The sequence below is a fragment of the Petaurus breviceps genome, unplaced genomic scaffold, assembly GCF_028583685.1.
Source record: "Petaurus breviceps papuanus isolate PSGF00001 unplaced genomic scaffold, PetGlider_PUasm1.0 90842, whole genome shotgun sequence".
Lineage (NCBI taxonomy): Eukaryota > Metazoa > Chordata > Mammalia > Diprotodontia > Petauridae > Petaurus > Petaurus breviceps.
Window position 1 is genome coordinate 10321793 of NW_027187358.1, and position 25354 is coordinate 10347146.

At 45.4% G+C, this 25354-nt stretch overlaps 1 protein-coding gene across 1 annotated transcript in view; it reads left to right on the forward strand.

The window, feature by feature from the left end:
• Positions 1-25354, forward strand: part of TTC7A (tetratricopeptide repeat domain 7A) — a 210316-nt gene that overhangs the window by 22627 nt on the left and 162335 nt on the right. The window contains exon 3 of the mRNA XM_069071642.1: positions 134-302. Within this exon, the coding sequence (XP_068927743.1) occupies positions 134-302 (169 nt within the window). The remainder of the gene's footprint in view (positions 1-133; positions 303-25354) is intronic.

Sequence of the window (25354 nt, forward strand, 5' to 3'; positions counted from 1 at the left end):
CTGGTGCATCACTTTTGTCAAGGATGTGCTGCCCTGGGTCTTGGGCTGTGGGTCTGATGGAAGGTGTTCACCCCAGATGGGTGGGAGACTGGGATGCACAGACTTTTGCTACCCTTGCTGCTTGTTGTTTTAGCCACAGCATATGCGAGAGGCCATGCTGATCCTGGGAAAGCTGCATTACGTGGAGGGGTACTACAGGGACGCAGTCAGCATGTATGCCCGGGCTGGCATTGACAACATGTCTGTGGAGAACAGGCCTTTATACCACATGCGGCTGGTGACCGAGGCGTTTGTCATTAAAGGTAATTGTTAGTCCTCTCTTTGCCCCCTGCCCTCCACCCTCCTTTCCTTTCAGGGTCTTCAGCCACGGGTCTCACTGGTGCAGCTGAAGTGGGGGTCCTGGGGTTACGGATCTGCTGGCTTTGGTGGGGGCAGCTTCCTTAAGGAGGAGATGTGGGTTTTGGGATACTGGAGGCTAGGTTGGTGTGACAGTCCAATCTACTTAAACCACTGGACAGGACTTGCATCCTAAGTCAGTAGAATTGGTGGTCTGGCCTGGCTGTGGAGCACTGAGAAAGTCATTGAACATCTCTGGGCCTCAGTTTCCCCTTAAGTCCTTTAAGGATGACACCTGTCCTAGCAATCTCATGAAATTACTGTGAATGTGAAATGGGGTGATGGAGAAAATCATATTTTTGAGAGAGATTAAAAAGGATGCTTTTCGAATTGAAAGTTAGCCACTATAGTTTGTCTGTTGGAAAACTGACAGCAAATATTTGAACATCCTGGGAAGGTTCCTGACAAACCTAAGATAATGGTCTCTCACATCCAGAAGCTACTTTTAGAACCTTGTCATAGAACAGGGCCAGGCACATGTAGGTGAGAGAAACCACCTGCTGCCTTGTGTTGTTCTGTATCAGTGGGGGACTCCTGGTAGTGCAAGCCATAGGCCATTACTGTGGTCTGGGAGGACTTTATGGAAAAGGCAGAGCCAGAACTGAGTCTTGAAGGATGGGTAGGAATTTGTCAAACATTTTGTTGTTGTTCATTTGTGTCCAACTCTTCATGACCCCATTTGGGGTTTTCTTGGCAGAGTTCTTGGAGTGGTTTGCCATTTCCTCCTCCACCTCATTTTACAGATGAAGAAACTGAGGCAAACAGGGTTAAATGATTTACCCAGGGTCATAGAGCTAGTAAGTGTCTGAGGCCGGATTGGAACTCGGAAAGATGAGTCTTCCTGACTTCAGACCCAGAACTCTATCCACTGTGCCACCTAGGGAAAAATCTTTCTCTGCCAACCTCATCTTTGCCCTGCTTTTGCATGCCTCTTGAGACTCTGGGCCAGGAGGAGCCTGTGGCAGTGGTAGCCTGGGAAACAGTGACCCCTCAGCCTGCACTCTGTTCTGCTTCTCTCTGTTCTCTGTCTCTCCTCAACACCCTCCCCCCGCCCCATCTTTCCCCAGGTTCCTCTCCTCTTCTTCCTTCCCTCATCTGCCCTTTCTTTCCCCTCCTTTCCCCTTTTCCCCCCCTCTACCCTTTTTCTTCCCCCTCTCTTTACCATATATCTCTTTCTCTTTCCCCTTCTCCCTTCCTCTCCTCCCCTCTCCCCTCTGTTTCTGTCTCTTTCTCAGCTCCTGACTTAAGTAAAAAGGATCATTATAACCCACTTTATATGGTAACTTGTTTGCCCATCTAGTGTATCATTTTAGGTATTGCTGTAGTTAAAAATTACCCTTCTAATTTTTTAGGTTGCAAACTGGGACCCAGACCGATCAAATATGTTTGCCCAAGATTTCAGTAAATTCATAGAAAGTCTCAGTGTGTCTCCTGACACCTAGTTCTTAGGGCTCTTTTCCTCCAGACCATCATGTCTTCCCTGTTTATGCTGTGTAAATAGGTGGCAGTAGCTGTCGGCGATGCCTTCCCAGGGATCTTTGTGGTAGGCAGAGCCTGCATTGGATCTCCTCCCCTAGACTCAGCCGTTCTTTGCCTCACCACGGTTGTCCTTTTGGCATGGAACTTCTGTCTACCCCCAGAGAAGAGGCTTACCCACCTAGAAGCCTTGGAATCACTCCTTCCTCTGCCTGGGACCAGGGTAGGGGTTGGGGGGAAATAGGCTCTGAACTGATGGGACTCTGTGGCTGCTCTTGTCAAGCCTTAGCTGGTGACCCCAACAAAAGGAATACGTTGCAATGAAGACAGTCCTGTCCCTGTGCACTTCTGCCTTAACTCTCTCCTCCTCTTCCTCTGAGCCCTGTTCCAGACTGTTCCCAGGCTGGTCTGGGCACGTTTAATTTGGGGGTGGGCATATTGTGGCATTGCTGCCGTCTGGCAGCCACAGCTCCTTGACTTGATGGATTGTGTGTGTGTGTGTGTGTGTGTGTGTGCGCGCGCACACGTGAGTGTACATTTGGGAATACAGTTCATCTGTCATTGGAGAAAAAACTGTAACCTCTTCTTTGAGTTTGTTTTTTAGTTCTTTTTCATAAACATGGCCCAATATACACTGCTGTTTGTCTGCTGCTTTCTGCTCTTTTCAGCACGCCCCCAGGTTGTTAGGGGATTGGGAGCTCTGATGGGCAGAGGTGCTGCTGGGTAGGTAAGGAGACAGGCGTGTGCTCTGCCCTGCCCCCTCACCCTATTGCATGGTACTTTGACCTTTTTCTTTACTGTTCAGTGTGTGCTCTGTGTCATTTGGCATGCTTGGCTTTGCCCTTGTCTGTGTGCCCATGTGTGTAAACATATTTGCTGGCTTCCTAGTGAACTTGTGCTGATCTGCATGATGATCTCAGGGCTGTGTGTAAGTCTTGTGGGCCTGAGGTCCTGGGCCACCCACTCCCGAGCTGCCTTAGGAAGCAGGGGAGATTTGCTTTTAGATCTGGTCAGGTCAGAAGTGGAGCTTGATGGGGCGCTGAGTCTAGGAAACTTAGCCAAGAAAACCAGGGGGACCACATTAGTTCCTCACTACTTCTCCTCCTTCTGGACCTCTTGGCTGCCTTTGACGATGTGCACCCATCTTCTCTGGATGTTCATGCTGCTGCTCTCTCCTGATTCTCCTCCTCCCTCAGTCTCCTTTGATGGCTCATCATCTGGACTCTCCTCCCTTACTGTGGGTATGCCTTACAGCTCTGTCCTTTGCTCTCTTGACTCCTTTATCCAGTCATGTGACTTTAACAACCATCTCCACACAGGTGACTCAGATCTGTAATTCAGTTACACATTACCAGTTGTCTTTTGGACGTTATCAAACAGAATGTCCCTCCCAGAGACAACTGGACAGACTCAGCATATCCAAACAGAGGTCATTTTCCCTAAACCCTTCCCTCTGCCACACTTCACTGTTTCTGTCCAAGGCACTGCCATTGTCTGCAGCTCCTCACTCTCCCTTGCTTCTTCCCAGATCTCGTTATTTCTCTCATCACGTTTCTTGCATCAGACCCTTCCCCTCTTCTCACAAAGCCAACACCTTAGTTCATCACTTTTTCCTGAACAGTTATGTGAGGGCCTCCCAGTTGGGCTTCCTGGCTCAAGTCTCTGTTAAGCACTATCTGATCATGTGATTCCCCTGCCCAGTCAGACTCAGTGCTCCTTACTACCTTCAAGGATAAATGTAAAAACTCTTTTGTTTAGCTTTTACAGTGCTCGTCATAATTTGGTGCCCCAGCCTCGTTGGACGTTGTTCCCCCTCCCACACTCCATGATCCAGCAAGATTGGCCACCTCTCTGTTCCTCACTTAGGACGCTCCATCTCCCCTCTCCTTGCCTTTGCATTAGTCACCCCCCATGCCTGGAGTGCCCTCCCTCCTCACCTTCGCCTCATGCATTGCCTTTCTTCCTTCAGGATGCTACTCAGGTACCACCTTCTACATCCCTGGTGTCAAATCAAAGAGAAACAGGGGCCGCTAAGCCATACCTGAGCATCCTTGCATTCCATGAATAGACTTATATTTTCTGTTGTATTTTTATATGCATTTATGTTTTATATATTGAGTATATATTATGTAACTGTTAGAGTTATCTAGTTTATTTATCTCGTTAAATACTTCCCAGGGATATTACAGTTTGATTCTGGGCATATTTGGGAGTGTCGAGGAAGCATCAGGCCATGTGTTTGACACCTCTGTGCTGTGCGCCTTCCCACCCAGACAGCCTTGCACGCTGATTCGTCTTGGTTCTCTTTATATTTATTCTGAATGGGTTTATCTATGTCTCCTCTGTTAGGACGTGAGCTCCTTACAAGTGGGAATGGCTTCATTCCTCATCTGTATCTCCAGTTCCTGGTACGTAGTAGGTACTTAATGATGCTTGTTGATTGAAGAAAAGGAGAGACTCAGAAAAATGTAATTTGCATCAGGTGCTCAGCTGATCAGTAGTAGTCAGAACTAAAACCCAGGTCTCTTGACTTCTAATCCACTGTTATTTCCTGTATACCTTGTTGCTTTTGATGGAACAACTGCTTTCTGTTAACTAGCTTCATTCATTATCCCCATCTAACAGCCCAGAAAGAAAACTCTTTTAGGGGTGGACAATGATTAGGTTAAGATATGTGTGTGTGGGGAGGGGAGAACTGGGTAGGGATTGAATTACCCAAGGTAACATAGCTAGTTACTTAACAGAGTCGACTAAAATCTAGGTTTCCTAACTCCCACTTCTTCTAATCAGAGTAGCTGGTATCCTGAGCACTCCACTTAATCGGTTTCATTCCAGTATTGTTTTTTGGGTGGTGTAGGGTAGGAGGGGGGATTATGGCATTTTACATTTGGCTCTGACTAAGGTGAATGGAAAGAATCCAGTATCTATAGCAGCTGGGGAGATCCAGGCACTGACCACATGTACAGAATGGTCCCCAAGGAATTGTAGGAGCCATAGGCTTTCTTTATGTCTTGTTCTCTGAGTGTAGACTGGGTACTGCTGGACCTTCTGTCTGGAATCACTAGTGTCTCTGGCCCTCAGCCTTTAGTCTTTTGGGGGAGAAATCAAGGAACAAATTCTATGTCCTCATACCCTATAGGTTAGCATCTGTCTGTCTCAGTCTCTTGTGCCCCACTATGGCAAAAGGGATTCATGATTGTGCTCAGAGCCCTTTGCCTGATGTGGGTCGTGTTTTGACTTTGCTTGGAGGCAGAGGCTGGGCTTAGACCTCTGTCCCTTGGTAGATGAGTCAGGTCTAGTCATGAATCTGGGGAAATTGGGCCTGTTCCTCTTCCCTCCCCTACCCAGCAGAGAAGAATCACGGGCTCCACATCTTTAACCACGTTCAGCTGACAAAGCACTCTTCTCACAGTATCCCTCAGAAGTGGGCCATATGAGGGTTATCATTCCCCTTTTATAGGAGAGTTGCTTCCAGGTTACCTGCTGGGCCCTGGGGATTGTCCTCTGGATGAGGGGCCTGCTTCACTGTGTCTAAAGTGAAACTCATTATCCTTCTCCCTCAACCTCCCCCCTTCCAAAGTTGGCACCAGCACCATCCCAGGATCTTGGGGTCACAATCTTGGCATCCTCCTGGCTTCTCCCTCTCACACTTCCCCCACCGTGCCTACCTTCACCACATCTCTTCCATACAGGCCCTTTTCTCCACTCTGGCCCTCTCCACCTCTTGCCTAGATCCTAGAGTGTTACAATAGCCTCCTACTGGCTCTCCCCACCTGGGCCCATCCTACGCACACAGGCTGCTAGAGGAATTAAGGACATATCTGGCCATGTGACTCCCTTAACTCAACCAACTCTTGCAGCTTTCTCTTAACTCTGGGATCAAATATAAGCTCTCCCATTTTAACTCTTTAAAGCCTGTATACACCCTGGCCTCAGCTTACCTTTCTGACATCCGTGGATATCCCTTTTCTGTAGCTGCACTCCATCTCTGCTGTCTGTGCCTTTGCAGCACCTGACCCCCAGGCCTGGCCATGTACTCCCTTCATGTGAGTCCCAGAAAGCTTCTCTCAGCATCACCTTCTGCACCACTCCTTTCCTGATCCCATCCCCCCATGACTCTCCCAGACTAACCTGTATTTTACTACCCTGTGTGTATTTGTATTTATTCACTCTAAATTTCTGCTGTTTGCATTTTTAGAAGTACTTGTTTTCTCCCTCTTTAGGGTGTAAGCCCTGTACAAGCAGGGATTGTTTCATTCTTTGTAATTGCCTACCTAGGTTTAATGTGGTGCTTAGCAGGTGCTAAATAAACCCTTGTTGATTGGCTGTGGGTGAAATTTTTAAAAACTGCTTTATGGGCAAGATCTACAGAAGGAAGCTGTGTGGAATTACTCTTGCTCCCCCTGCAATTCCCCAAATCCTATTGGGAGGATAACGTGGGGGGAGGGGACTGCCTTCCTCTCTACCTGCTATGATTTAGTCATTGGTCAAGTAGGTGTTGTATACTGAATGCTTACTGGTGTATCCAGCCTGGGCCTAGGTACTGGTAGGAATACAGAACTGTTCTTCTGTTTGATCCAAGGGGGCAGACCTAGGGTCAGAGAGTAGAAGCAATAGAATAACAGGTTTAGACTTTATATAAATCAAGAGTTCTTGGCTTGGGGGCCACAGCCATATTTTTATACTTTGATAAAATGAGCTACTTTCATAACCCTGTGGTTTTATTTTATGCACTTAAAGACATAATTCTGAGAAGGGGCCCAGAGGCTTCACCCAGTGGTCACCAAAGAGGCCCATGAGACAGCTTCATGACACTGTCTCCAGGCAGAATAAACAGGCCGCGTGACCATTTGTCCAGAAGGAGAACAGAGGAGTCTTCAGAAGGCCTCTGAATTTCCTTTGAAAGCCGAGACTCTGAGGCTGTGAAGTTGCCTTAGACCTTTAGAAGTCCTCTCTAAGTGGGGAGACAAGACTGTCATGTCATGCCCAAGGCAGCTAGGTGGTGTAGTGGACAGAGCTTGGAGTCTGCTGAGTCCAGTTCAATGTTAAACCCTAGCTGTGTAACCCTGAGCAAGTAAGCTCTTGTGTACCTCAGTTTGCTCATCTGTAAAATGGGGATAATCATGGCCCTTCCTCCCAGGGTCAAGTCAGCAAATCTGCTAGGTGCCAGGCATTGTGTTAAGCATTGGGAAAACAAAACAAAACAAAAGCTGCAGTCCCTGCTCTCCAAGAGTGTACAGTCTGATGGAGCCATTGATAGGCAAGATCTATATGGGGTAAACTGGCTGTCATCTCAGAGTGTAGTCACTAAGATGAGGGAGGCTTGCAGAAGGTAGGACTTTAGCTAATACTGAAAGGAAGCCATTGGGAGAAAAGGCATGGGGGATAGTCAGAGAATATCCAGCCATGCAGTCAAGCATTTATTAGGCACCTGCTGTATTCCAGGCACTGTGCTGATTGTTAAGAGGTACAAAGAAACATGAAAGACAGCCCCTGTTCTCAGGAAGCTCACATTTAGTGGGGGAGGCGACAACTGTTACAAACACGATAGAGAATGGAGTGGATTGGCGCTAACCACCCGAGCACTAGAGGGGTTGTGAAGAGGATAAAATGACATGTTTAGTGCTTTCCAAGCCTTAGGCAGCTAAGTGGCATAGTAGGGAGAGAACAGGAAAGTCAGGAAGACTTGTCCATCCTGGCCTCATTTACTAGCTGTTTGACCCTGGGCAAGTCACTTTGCCCTGTTTGCCTCAGTTTCCTTATCTGTAAAATGAGCTGGAGAAGGAAAAGGCAAACCACTCCAGTATCTCTGCCAAGAAAACCCCAAGTGGGACCATGAAGAGTCAAACACAACTGAAAAACAACTCAACAAAATTGCAAGCCTTAAAGTACTATGTAAATGCTAACTGTTTGTGTATTTGAAACAAGTCAGTCTTGCAGAAGTGTACCAAGTTGGTATACTCTCCATTCCTTTAAAAAATATTGAGGGGGCAGCTAGGTGGCGCAGTGAGTAAAGTGCAGGCCCCAGAGTCAGGAGGACCTGAGTTCCATTCCGGCCTCAGACACTTAACACCAACACAAAAAAACTAGCTGTGTAACCTTGGGCAAGTCACTTAGCCCCTATTCCCCTCCAAAAGGCAAAAAAAAAAATATGTCAGATGACTAATAAATGAGGACTGGAATCCACCACTGATACGAGGAGCTGCACAAAGGTGCTGTTGAGCCCAAGGGCCAGTGACCTTGCTGAAGTCATTTTAGTCTAAGAACTGGTTAGGCTTATTGCTACAATGTAGGAATGGGTCCTCGAGCTGGGCCTGGGACCTGGCTGTCCTCACACTTCCCTCTTTCTGCTGTAGGGTGCCCCGTCTGACTGGCAAGTTATGGTCAAGAGAGAGTGGAAAACAGGTTGGACTCGACCCCAAGTTTAAATTTCAGCTCTCTTAAGTCTGTGTAATCGCAATGATGACGATGATGATTTATGTAATGATGTTTTAAGGTTTGCAGATGGCTTCATATATGTTATCTTAGGTGATCCTCACAGCAACTTTATGATGTGGGTGGTATTCACCCCCATTTTACAGGTGAGGAAACTGAGTTGGAGTGCTGTGAGTCCTGCAGAAAGTCATTGACCAGCTGAGGCAAGTCACTTGAAAGATGAGCTCCCAGTATCTAGAATCCTTTGGGGAACTTGGGCTCTTAAGGAACTATGTGGTGAAAGCTGACAGCTTTCAATAGCTTGTCCTATGCTTGGCTTTCCAGGATAGTAACACAAATGATAATTATATTACTAGCTAACATTTATGTAGTATTTATTGTGTCCCAGACACTGTGCTGAGCACTTTTACAATTATTACCTTATTTGATCCTCATAATAATCCTGGGAGAGATAGATGCTTTTACATGTGAGAAAACCAGGCAAACAGATTAAAATGACTTGCCCATGGTTACACAAATAGTAAGTGTCTGAGGTCAGATTTGAACTCAGTTCTTCCTGACTCCAGGATCACTGGGGTCGGGAGCTCTAGACAGTCTCCCAGTGTTTGTTCCATTCTCCATTCCCAAGAACTGCTGACTTAGGCCACATTTAAAGCCCTGACTGTCTTGAGAAATAAGGTCATCATCAGGTCGAGTCCAAAATAGGCCTGTCACAGGAGCTGGCATGCCTTTAGAATTTTATAGTCTATAAAGCAACTTATGGGAACTTTCTGGTTCCAGAAACAGCCCTGTGAAGGAGAGTCAATAGGGTAAGTATTAACCACTCTCTGCATGAACCATTAAGAGACTTGCCCCAGTCCTGTGTCTGGCCACTTGTCCAGGTCATGGCTGGGCCTCAAGTCTAGGTGCTCTCTTTCGGCTACCACACAACCAAGGTAACTTGCTGCCCTGTGAGAACTCCCAGACCTTCCTGTTTGCCCACATGGCTATCCAGAGGACCCCACTAAAGTTCTCTACCCAAGGCTTGTTCTTGCACTGTAGTGTTTGATGTCACACTCTTCTTCAAAGAACCTGTGTCTTCAGCCTGGACTTTTCAGCTAGCTATTAGGGAAGAGAATGGCTAAGACTTATTTCGTGCATTATTGTTAACCAATTTTAACTAGCTTGATATGTTCGCTTTTCTTGGGGATACTTTTATTTTTAAGAGGAAGCTTTTTCAGCTTATAGAATGGAGCCCCATTAGGGAATTCTGACTCTAGGGCAGATGTCTTTCTTTTTAACATGGGAAGTAGGAAAGAGAAAGTCTTTCCATGTGCTCTTCCTGTCCCTTCCCTGGGTGGGCTGCCTTGAACCTAGACATTTCATCCCTAAGCTTGTGGGCTTCCAGATTAGCCCTGGTGGGCCCAATAGGACAATGGAAAGAACATGGAGGATTCAGAAGGCCTGGATCAAAGGTTAGAGATGACAGATATAGACCTGAAAGAGGAGCCCTTGAGGTCTAGTCCAACCCTCTTATATTAAGATGAAGAAACTGAGGCCCAAAGAGTTGATTGATTTACCCAAAGTAACAACAGTAGTTATAGAGGTAGGATTTGAGTCCTTTGCCTACAGAAGGAGTGATCTTTCCCACTGTACCACAGTGTCTATGATACAGCCCAGAAGCTGAGTTTTAATCCCAGCTCTGTTTTCTCCTACTGATATGAATCTGTGGGAAACCCACTGAATTTCTCTTTGTTTTGTGTAAAATGAGGCCATGTGTTTTTCTATCTCCTACTTCTCAGGGTTGTTGAGGATAGCATTCTGAAACTGTCAGGGGAAGGGGAAATTTTTTTTGTATTTTTTATTGAAGAGAATTAGAATTCTTATCTATTTCAGTAGCTGGGCAGCCTGGGGGGCTACCAGCAGGTATAGTGAGGATGGGTATAGGTAAAACCAGAAGAATTTGGATCTATCTGATTCTTCTCCTTCCCACACCTAAATGGGAAAGGCACTGCCTTAGCCCAAATTTATTGACAGCTCAAGATGTCCAGAGAAGAGGAAAGCAATTATATTTCCTAAGAGTGAAAAACCCTTAGAAAATCCAGGCTGGACATGTCTCTCTTTCTTCCTTCACTGTACTTTTTCACCTGTTTGTTAATGATTAATTATTGATACTAATAGCTCACATTCATGTTGTGGCCCAAGTTCCCAGAGTTCTTTCCTCACCTTGGGGCAGGTAGGTAGTTTAAGTATCATTCCCATTTTGCAGATGTACAAATTGAAAATGTGATTGACTTGCTGACAGTTTCACAAGGTAGCAGACTGGGGTACCAGTACAGGCCCTGATGTTCCGCTTATCACTGAATGGCTCCTTCTTTCAGAGGCAAGGTTTCCATAGCTTTGGAGTTGGAAGCCCTGGCTCTGACACTTCTAGTCATATGAATGGGCAGGTCACTGCTTCTCTGAGTTATTCCTGTGAGGAAAACTCTTTAAGCACTAGTTAAGTTTGAGGATCAGTAAACTTCTAGTGCTTGGCTGGGTAAGCCATTCAGTTCTTTGGGTGTGTCAAATATATGAGCAGGGATCAGTGTGTGTCATCTAGTAATGAGGGATGTATACCATTTATTCAAATAGCAGTAATGTAAATTAGGATACTAGAGTATGATCAATGCATAAGATGTATGGTAAGTATTATGAGAACAGATAAAGAAGAAATCATTCCTAGCTAGATGTGGGATGGGTAAAATGAAGGCCTCTGAGGTCTCTTTCAACTCCAAATATTTGATGTGGTGACCTAGGAAAACGTCATAGAGCTGGTAACATTTATGCTGGGCTTCAGAGGAAGTACAGATAATAGGGGGTGGAAGAAGGACTTTCCAGGCCCAAGAAACAGTAAAAGTCAAGGCTTGAATGTAGGACCTTACTTAGGGACCAGCCGCTGGTAATTTAGTTTGACTGCCATCTGAAAAAGTTAGACAGATAACTAGTGAGACGGTGTGCCTTTCTTCCTTTCACTCTCATAAATTGCCTTGTCAGACTTTCTGGTTGTTTCAGGGGTATCAGTTTTCTCTCCCCAACTTGCCAGTTCCTCAAAGACAGGATGTGTGTACGTGGGCTTTTTTTTCCTCTTCCTTCCTTTCCCTTTTCTTCTCTCTGTTTTTCCCCCTGCATTAACACACCACTGGAGTACTCTCTTCTCATATATGCCACATCCATCAGTTAAGTTGCTGTGATATGGCTGGCATTGTGCTAGCACTTGGAATACAAACACAGGTGAGACAATCTCCCTGCCCTTAAGGAGACAACACGTATAAGGTATATTCAGAATGCATACAACATAAAAACAAAGTCTAGCTGGGGTGGGTGTGGGAGTAGGAAAGGCTGTTCATATAGAAGGTGGGTTATGAGTTGTTGGGAGGCCAAGGTGGGAAATGGGTGCCCTTGGATTTGGAATGGCACATTCTCTCTTCAAAGTCCCCAAGGTAGGATTTGAAACAAGGTATACATGTGAGGATTACTAAGCAGGGCTAATATGGCTGGAGTGAGTGAGGAAAGGGCAGGAATGTATTAGGAAGTGGACTGGTTGTGAGGAGATTTAAATGCCCAACAGTAGGCTTTATATTTTATTTTGGAGATAATAGGGAGGTCCCTGGATATTTTGAGTAAGGAGGTAGTATGGTCAGACCTACACTTCAGGAAAATCACTTTGGCAGCTGTGGGGAAAGAACTGAGGCAAAATGAATGAATTAAGTGGAATAGATCACTTGAGATTAATGAAGACCTAGATTAGGATGATGTTCATGAGGGAAGAGAATAGATGGGAGAGATGTTATATAAACAGACCCAATGAGATTTAGCATCTCTTTTAGGGCAAGTACTCTCACAGTTAGATATGGGAGATGTAAGAGTAAGAAGTCTAGATTGACCCTCTGGGCTTGTGAACTTGGATGACTGGAAGGGTAGTAGTATCCTTAATAGAAATAAGGACATTTGAGAAATGGGCGGGGGTCTTGTTTTTTCATTTCAATGAACAAATTAATTTTCTCTCCCTATTATCCCACACATACACACCATTTTTTAAAAAGAAAACAAAATACTTATATAAGTAGGCATGGTTAGGCAACACAAATTCCTGTGTTTGCCATGTCTCATTCTGCCCCCTGAGCCCATTACTTCTCTGCCAGAATGTGGGTGGGTAGCCTGATTCATCACTAGTCCTCTGGAGTCTTGGTTCGTTTTTGCATTGATCAGAGTCCTTAGATGTTCCAAGGCTGTTTGCCTTTAAAATGTTGTTATCATTGAATAGATTGTTCTCTTGGTTCTGCTCACTTCTCTCTACATCAGTTCATACAAGCCTTTCCAGGTTTCTCTGAAATTAGCCTCTTCATTATTTGTTTCAGCACAATGATATCTCATTACATTTGTTTACCATAATTTGCTTCTCCATTCCCCCATCGATGGGCACTCCTTTAGTTTTCAGTTCTTTGCCACCACAAAAAGAGCTGCAGTTAATACTTGTGTGTGTGTTGTGGGGGCGGGGGGTCCTTTTCTTTCTTTGAACTCTCTGGATTATGGGCCTAGTAGAATGGTGAATATTTTGGAGTATTGATAATGAATTTATTTTGAATATGCTGAATTTCAGATGCCTACCGGACATTCATTTTGGAATGTCCAATAGACAACTGGAGATTCTTAACTGGAGAGCAGGAGAGAAACTAGGTCTTGGAATCATTTGAATGGAGATGATAGTTGAATATATGGGAGCTGATGAGGTCACCAAGTGAAGGAGAGAAGAGAGAAGCAGACCCAGGACCTCAGCATTAGGGTTAGGAACAACTCTAGCCCTGATTTGAGCCTTGAGGTAGTATTCCTTTTTTGTTTTTGCTTTTTGGAGGGCATTTGGGGTTCAGTGACTTGCCCAAGGTCACACAGCTAGTTTTTGTGTTAAGTGTCTGAGGTCTGATTTGAACTCGGGTCCTCCTGACTCCAGGGCCGGTGCTCTACTCACTGCACCACCTAGCCGTCCCCTTGAGGTAGTACTCCTACAGTTTGTGAAGATGACATGTATAATGGTCTGTCTAGAAAAGGGGACTGGGATGGAGTGTTCAGACAGAAGGAGGCCTAAGTGAGTAGTTCAGGAAAAGCCAGGGGGAGGAGAAATATTCAGAAAACAACGGTGGGCATCAGCATCAGGTGTTGAAGAGGTCAAGTAGGATGACTGAGAAGAGGCCTTTGGATTCGACAAAGTCATTGCTAACTTTGGAGAGTAGCTTTGGTTGTGTGAGGTAAGAAGTTAGATTACAGATGGTTTAGAAGAAAGAAAGTAGAGGCAATGCGTCTGGACGGCTTTTTCAAGAAGTTTGGCTGAGAGAAAAAAACCCGCAAATAAGATGGTAACTAACTGGGACAGGATCTAGAAGTTGGGGGAGATTTGAGCATGCTTGTAGGCAGCAGGAAAGAAACCAATAAAATAGGGTGAAGCTGAGGGGATGATCTTCTGAAGAAGATGGAAAGGGATGGGATCCAGGGTTTTGGGTAGTAGAGTTGTTGGCCATGGCAAGAAGAGCCACCACTTCATCAGAGAATGGAGTCAAGGAGGACATAATGGGGAGCTGGAGGTGGTGAGGTTGGGGCTGTGAGATGGGGGAGCTTTGGGGGAATGGCCTCTGAGAGTGGAGTCAAAGAGGACATAATGGGGGGGCTAGAGGTGAGGTCAGGGGGATGTGGGATGGGGGAGCTTTGGGGGAATGGCCTCTGAGAATAGAGTCAAGGAGGACATAATGGGGGGCTAGAGGTGAGGTCAGGGCTGTGAGATAAGGGGGCTTTAGGGTAATGGCCTCTGTTTTTCTTGTTAAATTATGAGGTAAGGTCCTCACCTGAGGGGAAGCTTTAGGGAGGTTTCAGGAGAGGAGAGAAAGTTTGGAACAACATCAATTAGAGATAGGATTTCCTGATTTCTTACCTTCCATGTTGTCTTCCTCCCTGCTTAGCCAAGTCCTGTCCTTCCTTCAGGGCTCAGCTCAAATTCCTGCCTCTCCCATGAGGCCATTGATGACTCACCCCAACGAACTAAGGCTTGTTGTCAAGACCGCTATTCCTCTGACCCATAGAACACACGCTGTGGTGGTGGTTGCTGAAGTGTGTTCAGAGCTATGAAACTTCTGTCTCATACTCCTTTGATCCCCCTGCCATCTCATAGAAAGCATTCGAGTCAGTGAGCATTTACTGAGTGCCTGCTGTATGGCTGGCAAGGTCCCAGGTGCCTTTCATGTATGTAGTAGGGGCTCAATACATGCTTTTTGATTATAATGAAGTAACAATAGACAGCCAAAAATCACCTGGGTTCTTGGGGATTTAGAGTTAGAAGGGACTCAAGATCAACTAACCCATTTTCCTCATTTTGCTGCAGAGGAAACTAATAGTTGGCATTTAAAGGCTTTAAGACTTGCTAAGCACTTTCTTATTTACATTATAAATATTATCTGATGTATCTCAAATTACAAGCCTGGGAGGTAGGTGCTATTATTATCCCCATTTTACAGATATGGAAACTGAGGCAGACAGCAGTAAAATGACTTGCCCAGGGCCACCCAACTGGTTAAGTGTCTGAGGCTGGATTAGAATTCAGGTCTTCTTGACTCCACGTCATCCAGCACTCTGTCCACTGTGTCTCCCAACTGCTACCAAGTGAAATCCGGGGAAGGTCACATCATTAGTAAGGAGCAGGGCTGGGATGATTCCAAATTCAGTGCTCTGTCCTTTGTCTAGTGGCCGCTCTTTGTTGAATTAGCTGCATGATCTCCCTAATAGGGTCCCCTCTCCTGCTGGATCCTAAGCCAGCAAGCTCCGTTCCCAGGAGTCAGGCCATCTGCTCCCTGACCTGTCCCCATGCAGGAGGAACGGAAGCTCAGAGATGAAGGGCCTCGGCCAAGGTCCCACAGTGGGCACTACCCAGTCCGGCTCTGTTGATTCCCAGACCAGCCTTCTTTTCATTGTGCTCTATGGAGCTAGCCATCTAATTAAGGGGACAAGACCCCACATGAAATGAAAAGAAATGATGGCAGGGGGCTAGAGTGTGTCTCCTAGGAGGTAATCATGTGCAGGCTATGAATGTTTGGGAGCTTGGAGGAAGAGGGAGCATTCTTAAGGCTTTGTGGAGGGGGTGGGTGGGATACTCACTACAGGGGAGCAGACTTTGGGACAGCTGGAGGCAAGGCATATGTATTATTACGTGGCACTAGGCTACAAAAGGAGATGTGGCAGATCTTGTTCTCAGGGAGCTCGTTCTAGTGGTGTCCAGTTAGGGAGGGCAGACAAACAGTGTGTGGTACAGCGTATTGAGTCCTGGCTCTGAAGTCAGAGGGCCTGGATTCAAATTACACCTCAGGACCCCAGAGTAAAATGAAGGGGTTTGATTAAATGGCTTCTGATGTTCCCTCCAGCTCTAGAGCTTTGGGTCATTGAAATGTATGGTGATACAGGTGAGAGTGAAATTTGATGGAAAAAAAAGATGGTTTTCATCTTAGGTGTGTGTGAGGGGAGGTAAGGGGGCCTTCTTGTGCAGGATGTGGTGCCTCAGTTGGGCTTTTATGGAAGGGGAGAACAGGATGGACCAGGAGAAGATTTGGGGAAAAAGAATATATCCCAGGCATGGGAGAATGGTGTGCCCCCAGGTAGCTTGCCAGTCTAGTAAGATCTTTCTCTGTTTGTATCAAAAGGAAATTTCCAGGGGCGGCTAGGTGGTGCAGTGAATAGAGCACCAGCCCTGGAGTCAGGAGGACCTGAGTTCAAACCCGGTCTCAGACACTTAACATTTACTAGCTCTGTGACCTTGGGCAAGTCACTTAACCCCAATTGCCCTGCCCTCCCCCCTTCAAAAAGAAAGCAAAAAATAAAATAAAAGGAAGTTTCTTGGCCAAAATTCAACAACTGTTTTGTCAGAGAATAATTTCAGACGGGCACCTCCACTCTCCCTTAGTCTGCTTTGCTTTGAGGTGGGAGGTGCTCATTTAGCTTGAAGAAAATGGGAAGCGTGACATTTCCCAGCCCATGGTGACTCTCCTCATTGGAGCCACACCGTTCTGTGTTAGATTTTATCCTCCTGGGGATTGTGCTGCTCTGGAAACATGGGCTTCACATGCCTTGTTTTTGCTTCCCTAGTTGGACTATAAACTCCTTGAGAGCAGGGAATCATGTTTTGTAATCCAGCCTGGCAGAGTGGACTGCCTTAGGCATCTCTTGTGACCCAGACCCAGTGCCTGCCAGTGCTGGGGGGAGATGTTGCTTGTTGCCTGGATGCAAATCTGAGGTTGGATGGAGGGCCTCTGGAAAAAATAACAGTGCCAAGTTCAGAGAATAAATGAATTTGAAAGAACTTTGGAAAGTAGAGGGGCATTATCAATAGTCAAGAATTATTATTGTAAGACATTTCTTTTCCCATCAGATATCTTTTGTCTTTTCCCATTGGCAGCCTGAACTATTCATAGGATTGGTCACTGCTTCTTAAAAAAGGAACTGAGACTCCAGGACCCAGGGGGTGCATTTGTGTGTTTTGGTTTTTTTTAGGCCCGTTGTGGCTGGAATTAGCTATTTATTTTGGCTGCTTTCTCATTAGGGTGTGCCTCTTTGCTTTATGGAATGGAGAGAGGAGTGGAGGTGGAGTGTATGGCTGTTTTCTCTAATTCAGATTCTTAATTTTGTGACTAGTAAATAAAGATGGAGAACTTTTGGGGGGGTGAAAGAACAGTTTTTCCCTGCCTGGTGGTCGGGTTGGTTGTGATGTCAGTAGGGCCTGTGTATGTGTATAATTAGGAGGCACTGAGGTGGCCCAGTGGAGAGAGCTCTGGACCTAAGTTCAGCTGTGACCGTGGGCAGGGCACTGCACCTCTGTCTGCCTTAATCCACTGGAGAAGGTCATGGTGAACCACTCCAGTGCCCTGGCCAAGAAAACCCCATGGACTGTATAGTCCACAGGGCCACAGAAAGTCAGACATGACAGAACTGAGTGACTGGCATTAACAGCAACCACATCATATTGGAACTGAGTGTGGCTGCTCGTTTAGGAAATCTTCCCTCAGTGCCTGCCTGCAAGTCTTGAGTCGGGATGCATGGTGGTTATGGAAGAACATGGGCCTCTGCCCTGAGGAAGTGTAGTCTAGTTGAAGGGGAAAGACTTGCCCATGAAACAACTCGAAAGGAGTTTATTTTTTTTTTTTTAAGTCTTAAGTCTGTTTCAAATGCGTGGGTTGCAGACTGTAGAGAGAGCAGTAGCATTCAGACTAGGGGAGGGATCTCCCACTGTTTGAGCCCCTTAAGGCTTCCCATTCACTCTCCTCCCAACAACCCAGAGTGGATAAGATACTGGGGTCAGGAAGACCTGGGTTAAATCCCGCCTTGGACACTTAATAGTTAATGTGTGACCTGGGGTGTTTCATTTCACTTTTGCCTCAGTTTGCTCATCTATAAAATGGGAGGGTTTGATTTGCTGTGACCTCTAAAGTCCCTTCTAGTCCTTAATGGATGTTCCTAAGAGCTTGTGGAAGCAGGTAATGCAAATCATATTGTCCCTGCTTTACAGAGGTTCAGACTAGCTCGATTTCTTGCCCGGGATCTCAGAGTTAGTGACGATTTCTCAATCAGCAGTTCTTTCTACTTCTTTTGGGGGCCTCTATCATAGAGCCAGCAGGGCACAGTGTTTTGAGGTGTATTCCTTTGGGGGAGCATGCTCTGTTTGAGTGACAGCAACACACTCACCCCTACTCTCAGGCTGTTGGAGCTGTGGCATTTTAGAGTTGCGGGGAATCTTGGAAGCCATGAGAATCCTAGCCTACTTGATTAGAAGGAGACTTAGACTCTGGGCCAGGGTTCTTAACTTTTTCTGTTTCATGGATCCCTGTAGCATGCCTCCTGGGAATATTTGTAAATGTGTTAAATAAAATAAATAATTAAATTAAATAAAATACATAGGATTACAAAAGAAACCAATTATATTGCAATGCAGCTACCAAAATGTTATAAAAACAAGCCCACGAACTTCAGGTTAAGAAACCCTGCTCTTGTCCAGTCCCTAAGCAGGGAGGTGACATGCTTTTCTGAAAGTCACAGCGTCATTCCTCTATACATATATACATACATATTATACATATCTATATGTGTGTGTGTGTGTGTGTGTGTATACAGGGGGGTGTACATGGTGTGTATGTGTTTGAAGTCAGCTTAATTGGAAAAAATTCAAAAGACAGGAAGGGGAATTTAGTCCCATCCTGCCTGAAGTTCTGGAATTCTTGGACCTGTAGGTATAGGAGGAGCTCACTTTGAAACTCCAGTGGTGCTCTGTCTCTCTGGTCTATACGTGTTTCATCAGGCAGGCTGGCCGCTTCCCCGACCTGGGAGGCCTTCCCTCTTGCTCATGCCCTCCAGCCAGCCTCAGAATCTGGGCCTCCACGGTAGCTGACTGGTAACTTTCTGGCTTGTTTGTATTCCTAGTGCAGCCTTTGGGTGGGGATTCTTCCCTGGTCTTTAATTCATTGAGTGTTCGCCTTTATTTGTAAAGTGAGGAGAGAGGCAACTGGTAAAGTTAGAGGACCCAGCTTTGGAGGCAGAAAGAGCCGGGCTCCAGGACCTGCCTCAAACAAACAGCCTTGTAACCATGGGCAAGTCCTTTCCCTTCAGTCCTCCTGACAACTTTAAGACCACAAATTGATAGGGAGTTTCCACACTGGGAATTTGTCCTAATAGACTAGCACAGTAGCCCCAGTTTTTGGAGGTGAGATAGGCTTCGATAGCCAGAGCAAGACTCCTGAGCCCCTAGTCTAATCCAACAGTACCGTGCAAGGCAGCGTGCTGGGCATTGAGAATGTAAAGACAGAGCAGAAAATCAGCCAGGAGGGGAGGCTTACAGGACTTGTCCAGGGCCACATGACCATTAAGTGTCCAAGGCAGGATCTGAACTCAGGTCTTCCTGACTCCAGGCTTGGCATTCTACCCACTGTGTCCCTCGCAACCAAATTAAAAAAGACTCGAGTCTTATACAAATTTATGAAAGTCTCATAAAAATGACTGCTTGAACTGGGCATGCCTCTGGCTATTCCCTCCTGCCTGGAACACATCCCTTCCTGGCCTCTGACTTGTAGAACCCCCTTGGCCTCCTTTAAGGCTCGGTCCATAAGCCATCTCTAGGAAGACTCCCACACTCCCTTCTGTTTTGAGAGGAGACCAGGACTTGAACCAGGGTGATCGCCATACGAGTAGAGGAGGGGGATGGATTGAAGGAAAGATTGGTAAGACTTTGTAACCTGTTAGGGGAGTTGGAAGAATCGGCTCATTCTTTCTCTTTTTCATCCCAGGACTTAGCCACGCTTGTCACATAGCGAGTGTTTTTTCATTCATTCGTTCATTCACCTTGGCTTTGACTCTGTCAAGGTAGACTTTCTTCCTCCCAGGTTACCTCATAGCAATAGGGAACAGCCTCCTTCCTGTATGTTTTTGTTTCCCTTCTTGAGTCTCAGACCTTAACAGAGCGGCAGGGCCTTGGGTGGCAGGTCCAAGGGGCTGTTTTAGATTATCACCTGGGGCCCTTCTGCACTCTTAACACACTGTGACTAAATGGCTGCTGAGCCCTCCAGGCTCCCAGGAGGCCAGGTTCTCTCATTCAGAGTCTTCAGTGGCTCTGGATTCAGAGCTTGAGGCCTCCTGGGTGGGGCTTCTAGGAAAAGAGGCCATCTGTTCGAGATGATTCATCTTTTAAAGGGGAAAAATAAAGGAAAGAAATTACAACTGCCCCAGGTTTCAGTCTCAGACTGTGCCAGGGTCACCAAGGCCCCAAATAGAAAGTGCCAAGTTAATTAAAAAGCAAGTAAACTTCCCTGCCTGGAGAGGGAACCTCTGGAGGGAAAGAGGCTGACTCTTGCTGACCAGGCCCCTTTTGCACTTGGGAAACAAATGGTGGTGCCTAGCATGTCCTTGCAGCCCTGGCACAGCCTTCTGCCTTCCTGCCTGAGGCAGTCTTAAAAGTCACAGAAGGCACAGGATGAGGCCTAGGGCTCCAGAATAACTGGAGCCGGGGCCAGCAACCTGAAGGAAACTGAGGGGGCCCAGGAGAGAGAACCTGGATCACTCTTCTCTGGCCTCAGTCTCCTCATTTGGAAAAAAAAAAAAAAGAATTGGGCTAGAAGTTCTCTGAGGCTTCTTACAGCCTGTTATTGCTTAAAATGCTGTCAGTGATTCTTTGGGTTAAACATCTTGGATGATGACCTCCTCTCTTTAAATACAGGATCTGTTTGGGAGGGTAGGCTTGGGCTTGAGCGGGGGAGGGGGTTAATATATTCAGCCTTTTAACTCCTCAGCACCAATTGATTTATCAGATTATTTCTCCCTAGAGTGCTGAGTGGCTAAGCAGAAGAGACACTCCAGGGTGGGGGGTGAGTTGGCTGGCAGTGTCAGGAAAGCCAAGGCCCAGGAAGCCAAACCTTACCATCTTCAGGATTCTTGGCACCAACCTCTTAGGCAGTGAGTGCTCAGGTCTTGGGGACTAGACCAAAAGACTGTCCTTGGCTTGTCAGAAATCCCATAGAGAAGGGAGTCGGTAGTAAAGGTCTTCTGTGTACCATAAATAGGTTGCCTTTTTCAAAGCAAACCAAAACAAACCCCAGGAGAGCCAAGTTCTTGCTGGGTTTGGGCAGGACCCCCCCCTAACCATCTGTGGTTTCATTTCCTGCCATCTCTTACCCTCCAGAGTCAGGTTTCTGAGGCAGCTCTTCTCCCAGCCCAGAGGGTGTGGCTGCATTTCTGTGGCTTTCTCCAGGAGGAGAGGGGGAGGAAAGAAGACCTACAGCAAGGAGGGAGCCAGCATCCCCTTTCCTTCCTTCTCTCTCTTGATCTGGATAGAGAGCTGTGCCTACTTCTTTGTCATTTCTGTCTCTTCCCCTCTCCCTACAGTAAATAGATTTTTTCTTTTCTATTTTTAAAATCCTGGTAATGACTCATTTGGCAGGAGGTTCATTGATATTTATTGACTCAAGTAGTTGGATTTTTCTGTTAGACTTTATTCTTCATAGATTTTGAATTTAGAAGGCCTTCAGAGGCCTGGTCCAACCTGAGTATTTACAAGAGAATCCCTTCTCCTCCATCTTTAACAAGTCATCATTCAGCTTTCACGGTGAATGAGAGTCTTTTTTTAATTAAATATTTTTTCAATTAGCAATTATATTTTTCCTCCCTCTCCCTTCCCTGCTCCATTAAAAAAAAAAAAGAAAAATTCTTGTAACAAATATGTATAATCAAACAAAATAAATTCCCATAATAGCCATGTCCAAAAAAATGTCTCATTCTGTTTCCTGGGTAGCCCTCTCTCAGGAGGTGAGTAACATGTTTCATTATAGGTTCTCTGGTATCGTGGTTGTTCATTACACGTATCAGAGTTCTTATGTTTTTAAGAAAAATTTTGTTTTTATAGTGCTGTTGCTATTATGTAAGTTGTTCTGGTTTTGCTCACCCCCTTCTATATCAGTTTATACAAATCTCCCAGATTTCACTGTATTCATCTGTTTCCTCATTTATCATACATTAAAATTCCATTAGATGACGGAGTAGAAACAGGACATCCATGCAGCTTGGGCTTCCACCACCTCCAATCCATGTAAAAGGGGACTCTGAATAAACTTTGGAGCTACAGAACCCACAAAATGAAACAGAGAAGCTAACTACCCACTGAAGACAGCCCGGCAGGCCAGCAGGAATTGGCCAACGCAGCGCTCTGGGAGCCAAGCCCAGGCCCACGTGAACCGGAGGTTTTAGCCCCAGGGCAGGCCTGACTAGGTGCCGGCTGGAGGGACTCCAGATCACCAGCAGCTGTGGTGGTCCAGAATTATCAACACATAAATGCTAAGGACAAAGTGAGAGGTCAATGTAGTGTGGACTTTGGGACCCAGTAGTTGGGAGAGCCTCAGCTTTTGCCCCCAGGGCAAGAAGCTGCTGAGGGCTGGGGTGCAGCTGCCGCCATGTGGCAGCTTCAGCTCCTGGCCTGCAGAGTGTAGGGGGACTAAGCGACCAGTCTGAAGGGTAATCGATTTTGCTTTAACCTGCTTGGATCTGTATTGCAATCTAGGGTGGAGGTCCTGGGGTGTGTGACCAGCTTGCCAGAGCGGGTGGAGGCTTCAGAGAGGGCACCCATCTAATACCTCAGGCAGCTGAGAAAACCCCAACATTTGGAACCAAGCTCCCCTGTCTGGTGGCTGAGTCCTACTGTGGCAAAAAGTCCAAAAGTCAAGTAATTGAGTGGCAACGTGACCAGGCAAAGGAAACAAACCAAGAAAAGCAATCCAACGTTAGACTCCTATTTTGGGGACAAAAAGGATCAAAGAATGGAACAGGAGGAAGACAGTGAAGCCAGAACTCCTGCACCAAAAGCTTCCAAGAAAAATACAAGCTGGTTACAGGCCATAGAGGACCTTAAGAAGCAGATAAGAGAAGTGGAGGAAAAATTGGGAACAGAAATGAGAGTCAACAACCTGACTGAAGAAAATAACACCTTAAAGGCAATGAGGAGAGGAATGCCTTAAAAAGCCGAATTTGCCAGTTGGAAAAAGAATCTCAAAAGCTCACTGAGGAGAATCATTCCTTTAGAATTAGATTGGTACAAATGGAAGCTAGTGACTTTATGAGAAATCAAGATACTGTTAAACAGATCCAAACAAATGAAAAAATAGAAGGCAATGTGAAATATCTCATTGTAAAAACCACTAACCTGGAAAATAGATCCAGGAGAGATAATTTAAAAATTATTGGAGTACCTGAAAGCCATGATCAAAGAAAGAACCTAGAAATCATCCTCCAAGAAACTGTCAAGGAAAACTGCCCTGATGTTTTAGAACCAGAGGGCAAAATAGAGGTTGAAAGAATCCACTGATCACCTCCTGAAAAAGATCCCAAAAAGAAAACTCCTAGGAATTAGTCAGGTTCCAAAATTCCCAGATCAAGGAACATGCAGCCTGGAAGAAACAATTTTAATATTGTGGAAACACAATCAGGATAACTCAGGATCTGGCAACTTCTACACTGAGGGATCAAAGGGCTTGGAATGTGATATTCCGGAGGTCAAAGGAGCTGGGATTAAAACCAAGAATCACCTACCCAGCAAAACTGAGTATCATGTTTCAGGGGGAAAATATGGTCAGTCAGGGGAAAATATGGTCATTCAGGGGAATAGAGGACTTTCAAGCATTTGGAATTTCTTGGACTTTCTTGATGAAAAAACCAGAGTTGAATAGAAAATTTTACATTCAGATACAAGAAGCAAGAGAAGCATGAGAAGGTAAACAGGGAAAAGAAATCATAAGGAACTTATTAAAGTTGAAATATTAACATTCCTACATGGAAAAACAATAATTGTAACTGATGAAACTTTTCTCAGTATGAAAATAGTTGAAGGGAATAGCAATATGTGTGTGTGTCTATGTCAGAGTGTATATGAGCATATGAATACATATGTGAATGTGTGTATATATGTTTACAGGTATACATAGGTAGAGGGCACAGGACCAATTTAACAGGAGGGGATGATACTTAAAAGGTGAAATTAAGAGGTGAGAGAGGAATATAATGAGAGGAGATGGGGAGAGACAGAATGGGGTAAACTATCTCATATAGAAGAGGCAAGGGAAAACGTTACAATGGAGAGGAAGAATAGGAAGGCAAAAGGGAATGGGTCAACCTTATTCTCACTGAATTTGGCTCAGGGAGGGAATGAAATACACACTAAATAGGGTATCTTACCCTCCAGGAGAGTGGGGAGGGGAAGGGGATGAGAAGGGGGATGATGGAAGGGAGGGAAGTTGAGAGCACCCACTTTTGAAAAGGGACGGGATCAAAGTAGAGGGTAGAACAAGTGGGAGGTGGGATAGGAGGGAGGGAAATATAGTCAGTCTTTTACAATATATCTACTGTGTTAATGTTTTGCGTTAGCTACACATGTACAACCTATTCTGAATTGCTTATCTTCACAGTAAGGGTAGGTGACAAGGGAGGAAGGGAATGAATCTGGAATTCAAAGTTTTAAAATCAAATGTTTAAATATATATATATACTATCATTAATACTATTTTACATGTAATTGGGAAATAAGATATATAGGCACTGGGGCATAGAGATCCACCATGCCCTACTAGAAAAGTCAAAAGGGGTATGGGAGAAGATATGGGAGAGAACAGATTGGAGGAGGGGATATCCTGTGGGACCACTATTTTGGGGTGGTGGGTAGGGGAAAAACGGGGAGAAAATTTGTAACTCAAAATCTGGCAGAAATTAATGATGTAAATCAGAAGTTAATAAAGTATTTGAAAAATGAAAAAAAATTCCATTACATTCATATACCATATTTGTTTAGCTATTTCCCCTATTAATGGGTATCACCTTAGTTTCCAGCTTTTTTCTGCTGTAGAAAGAGCTGTTATATTTTTGTACATATAGATCCTTTTCCTCTATCTCTCTGGGGTGTAGGCCTATTAGTTGTAGCATTGGGTCAAAAGGTAAGCACGGTGTAGTTTTTCTTGGTAAGAGTTACAATTGCTTTTTAGAATGGCTGGCTCAATTCACAGCTCCACCACCCATGGACTGTGAGGGTCTTTCTGGGCACCCTAATCCATTTTGGATAACTCTGGATATGAGAAAGTTTTTCTTTATAAAGAGTCAAAAATCTATCTCTAACATCTACCCTTTTGCCTTATCTGTGAAGCAGGGTGAGTATAGTACTTCTGTTTGAACAGCCCTTCAAATATTTGAGGATGCCTATCATATTCCCTCCCCTCATTAAATCTTTCCTTTTCCAGGACACAAACATTCTTTGGCCGATCTTCCTATAAAGCATGTTCTTATGGCCCTTCCCTGTCTTGGTCATCTCTGTTGGGATAATTTCTAACTTATTAGTGACTTTTCCTCAAATTATGGTGCCCAGAACTGTATTTGTGGCCTGGGCAAAGTACAGCAGGTCATTAGCCTTCCTTGTTCTGGATGTTGTGTCTCTTGGTAGAGCCCAAGATCACATTAGGCTTTTTTCTTGAGTGTTATTGGATTT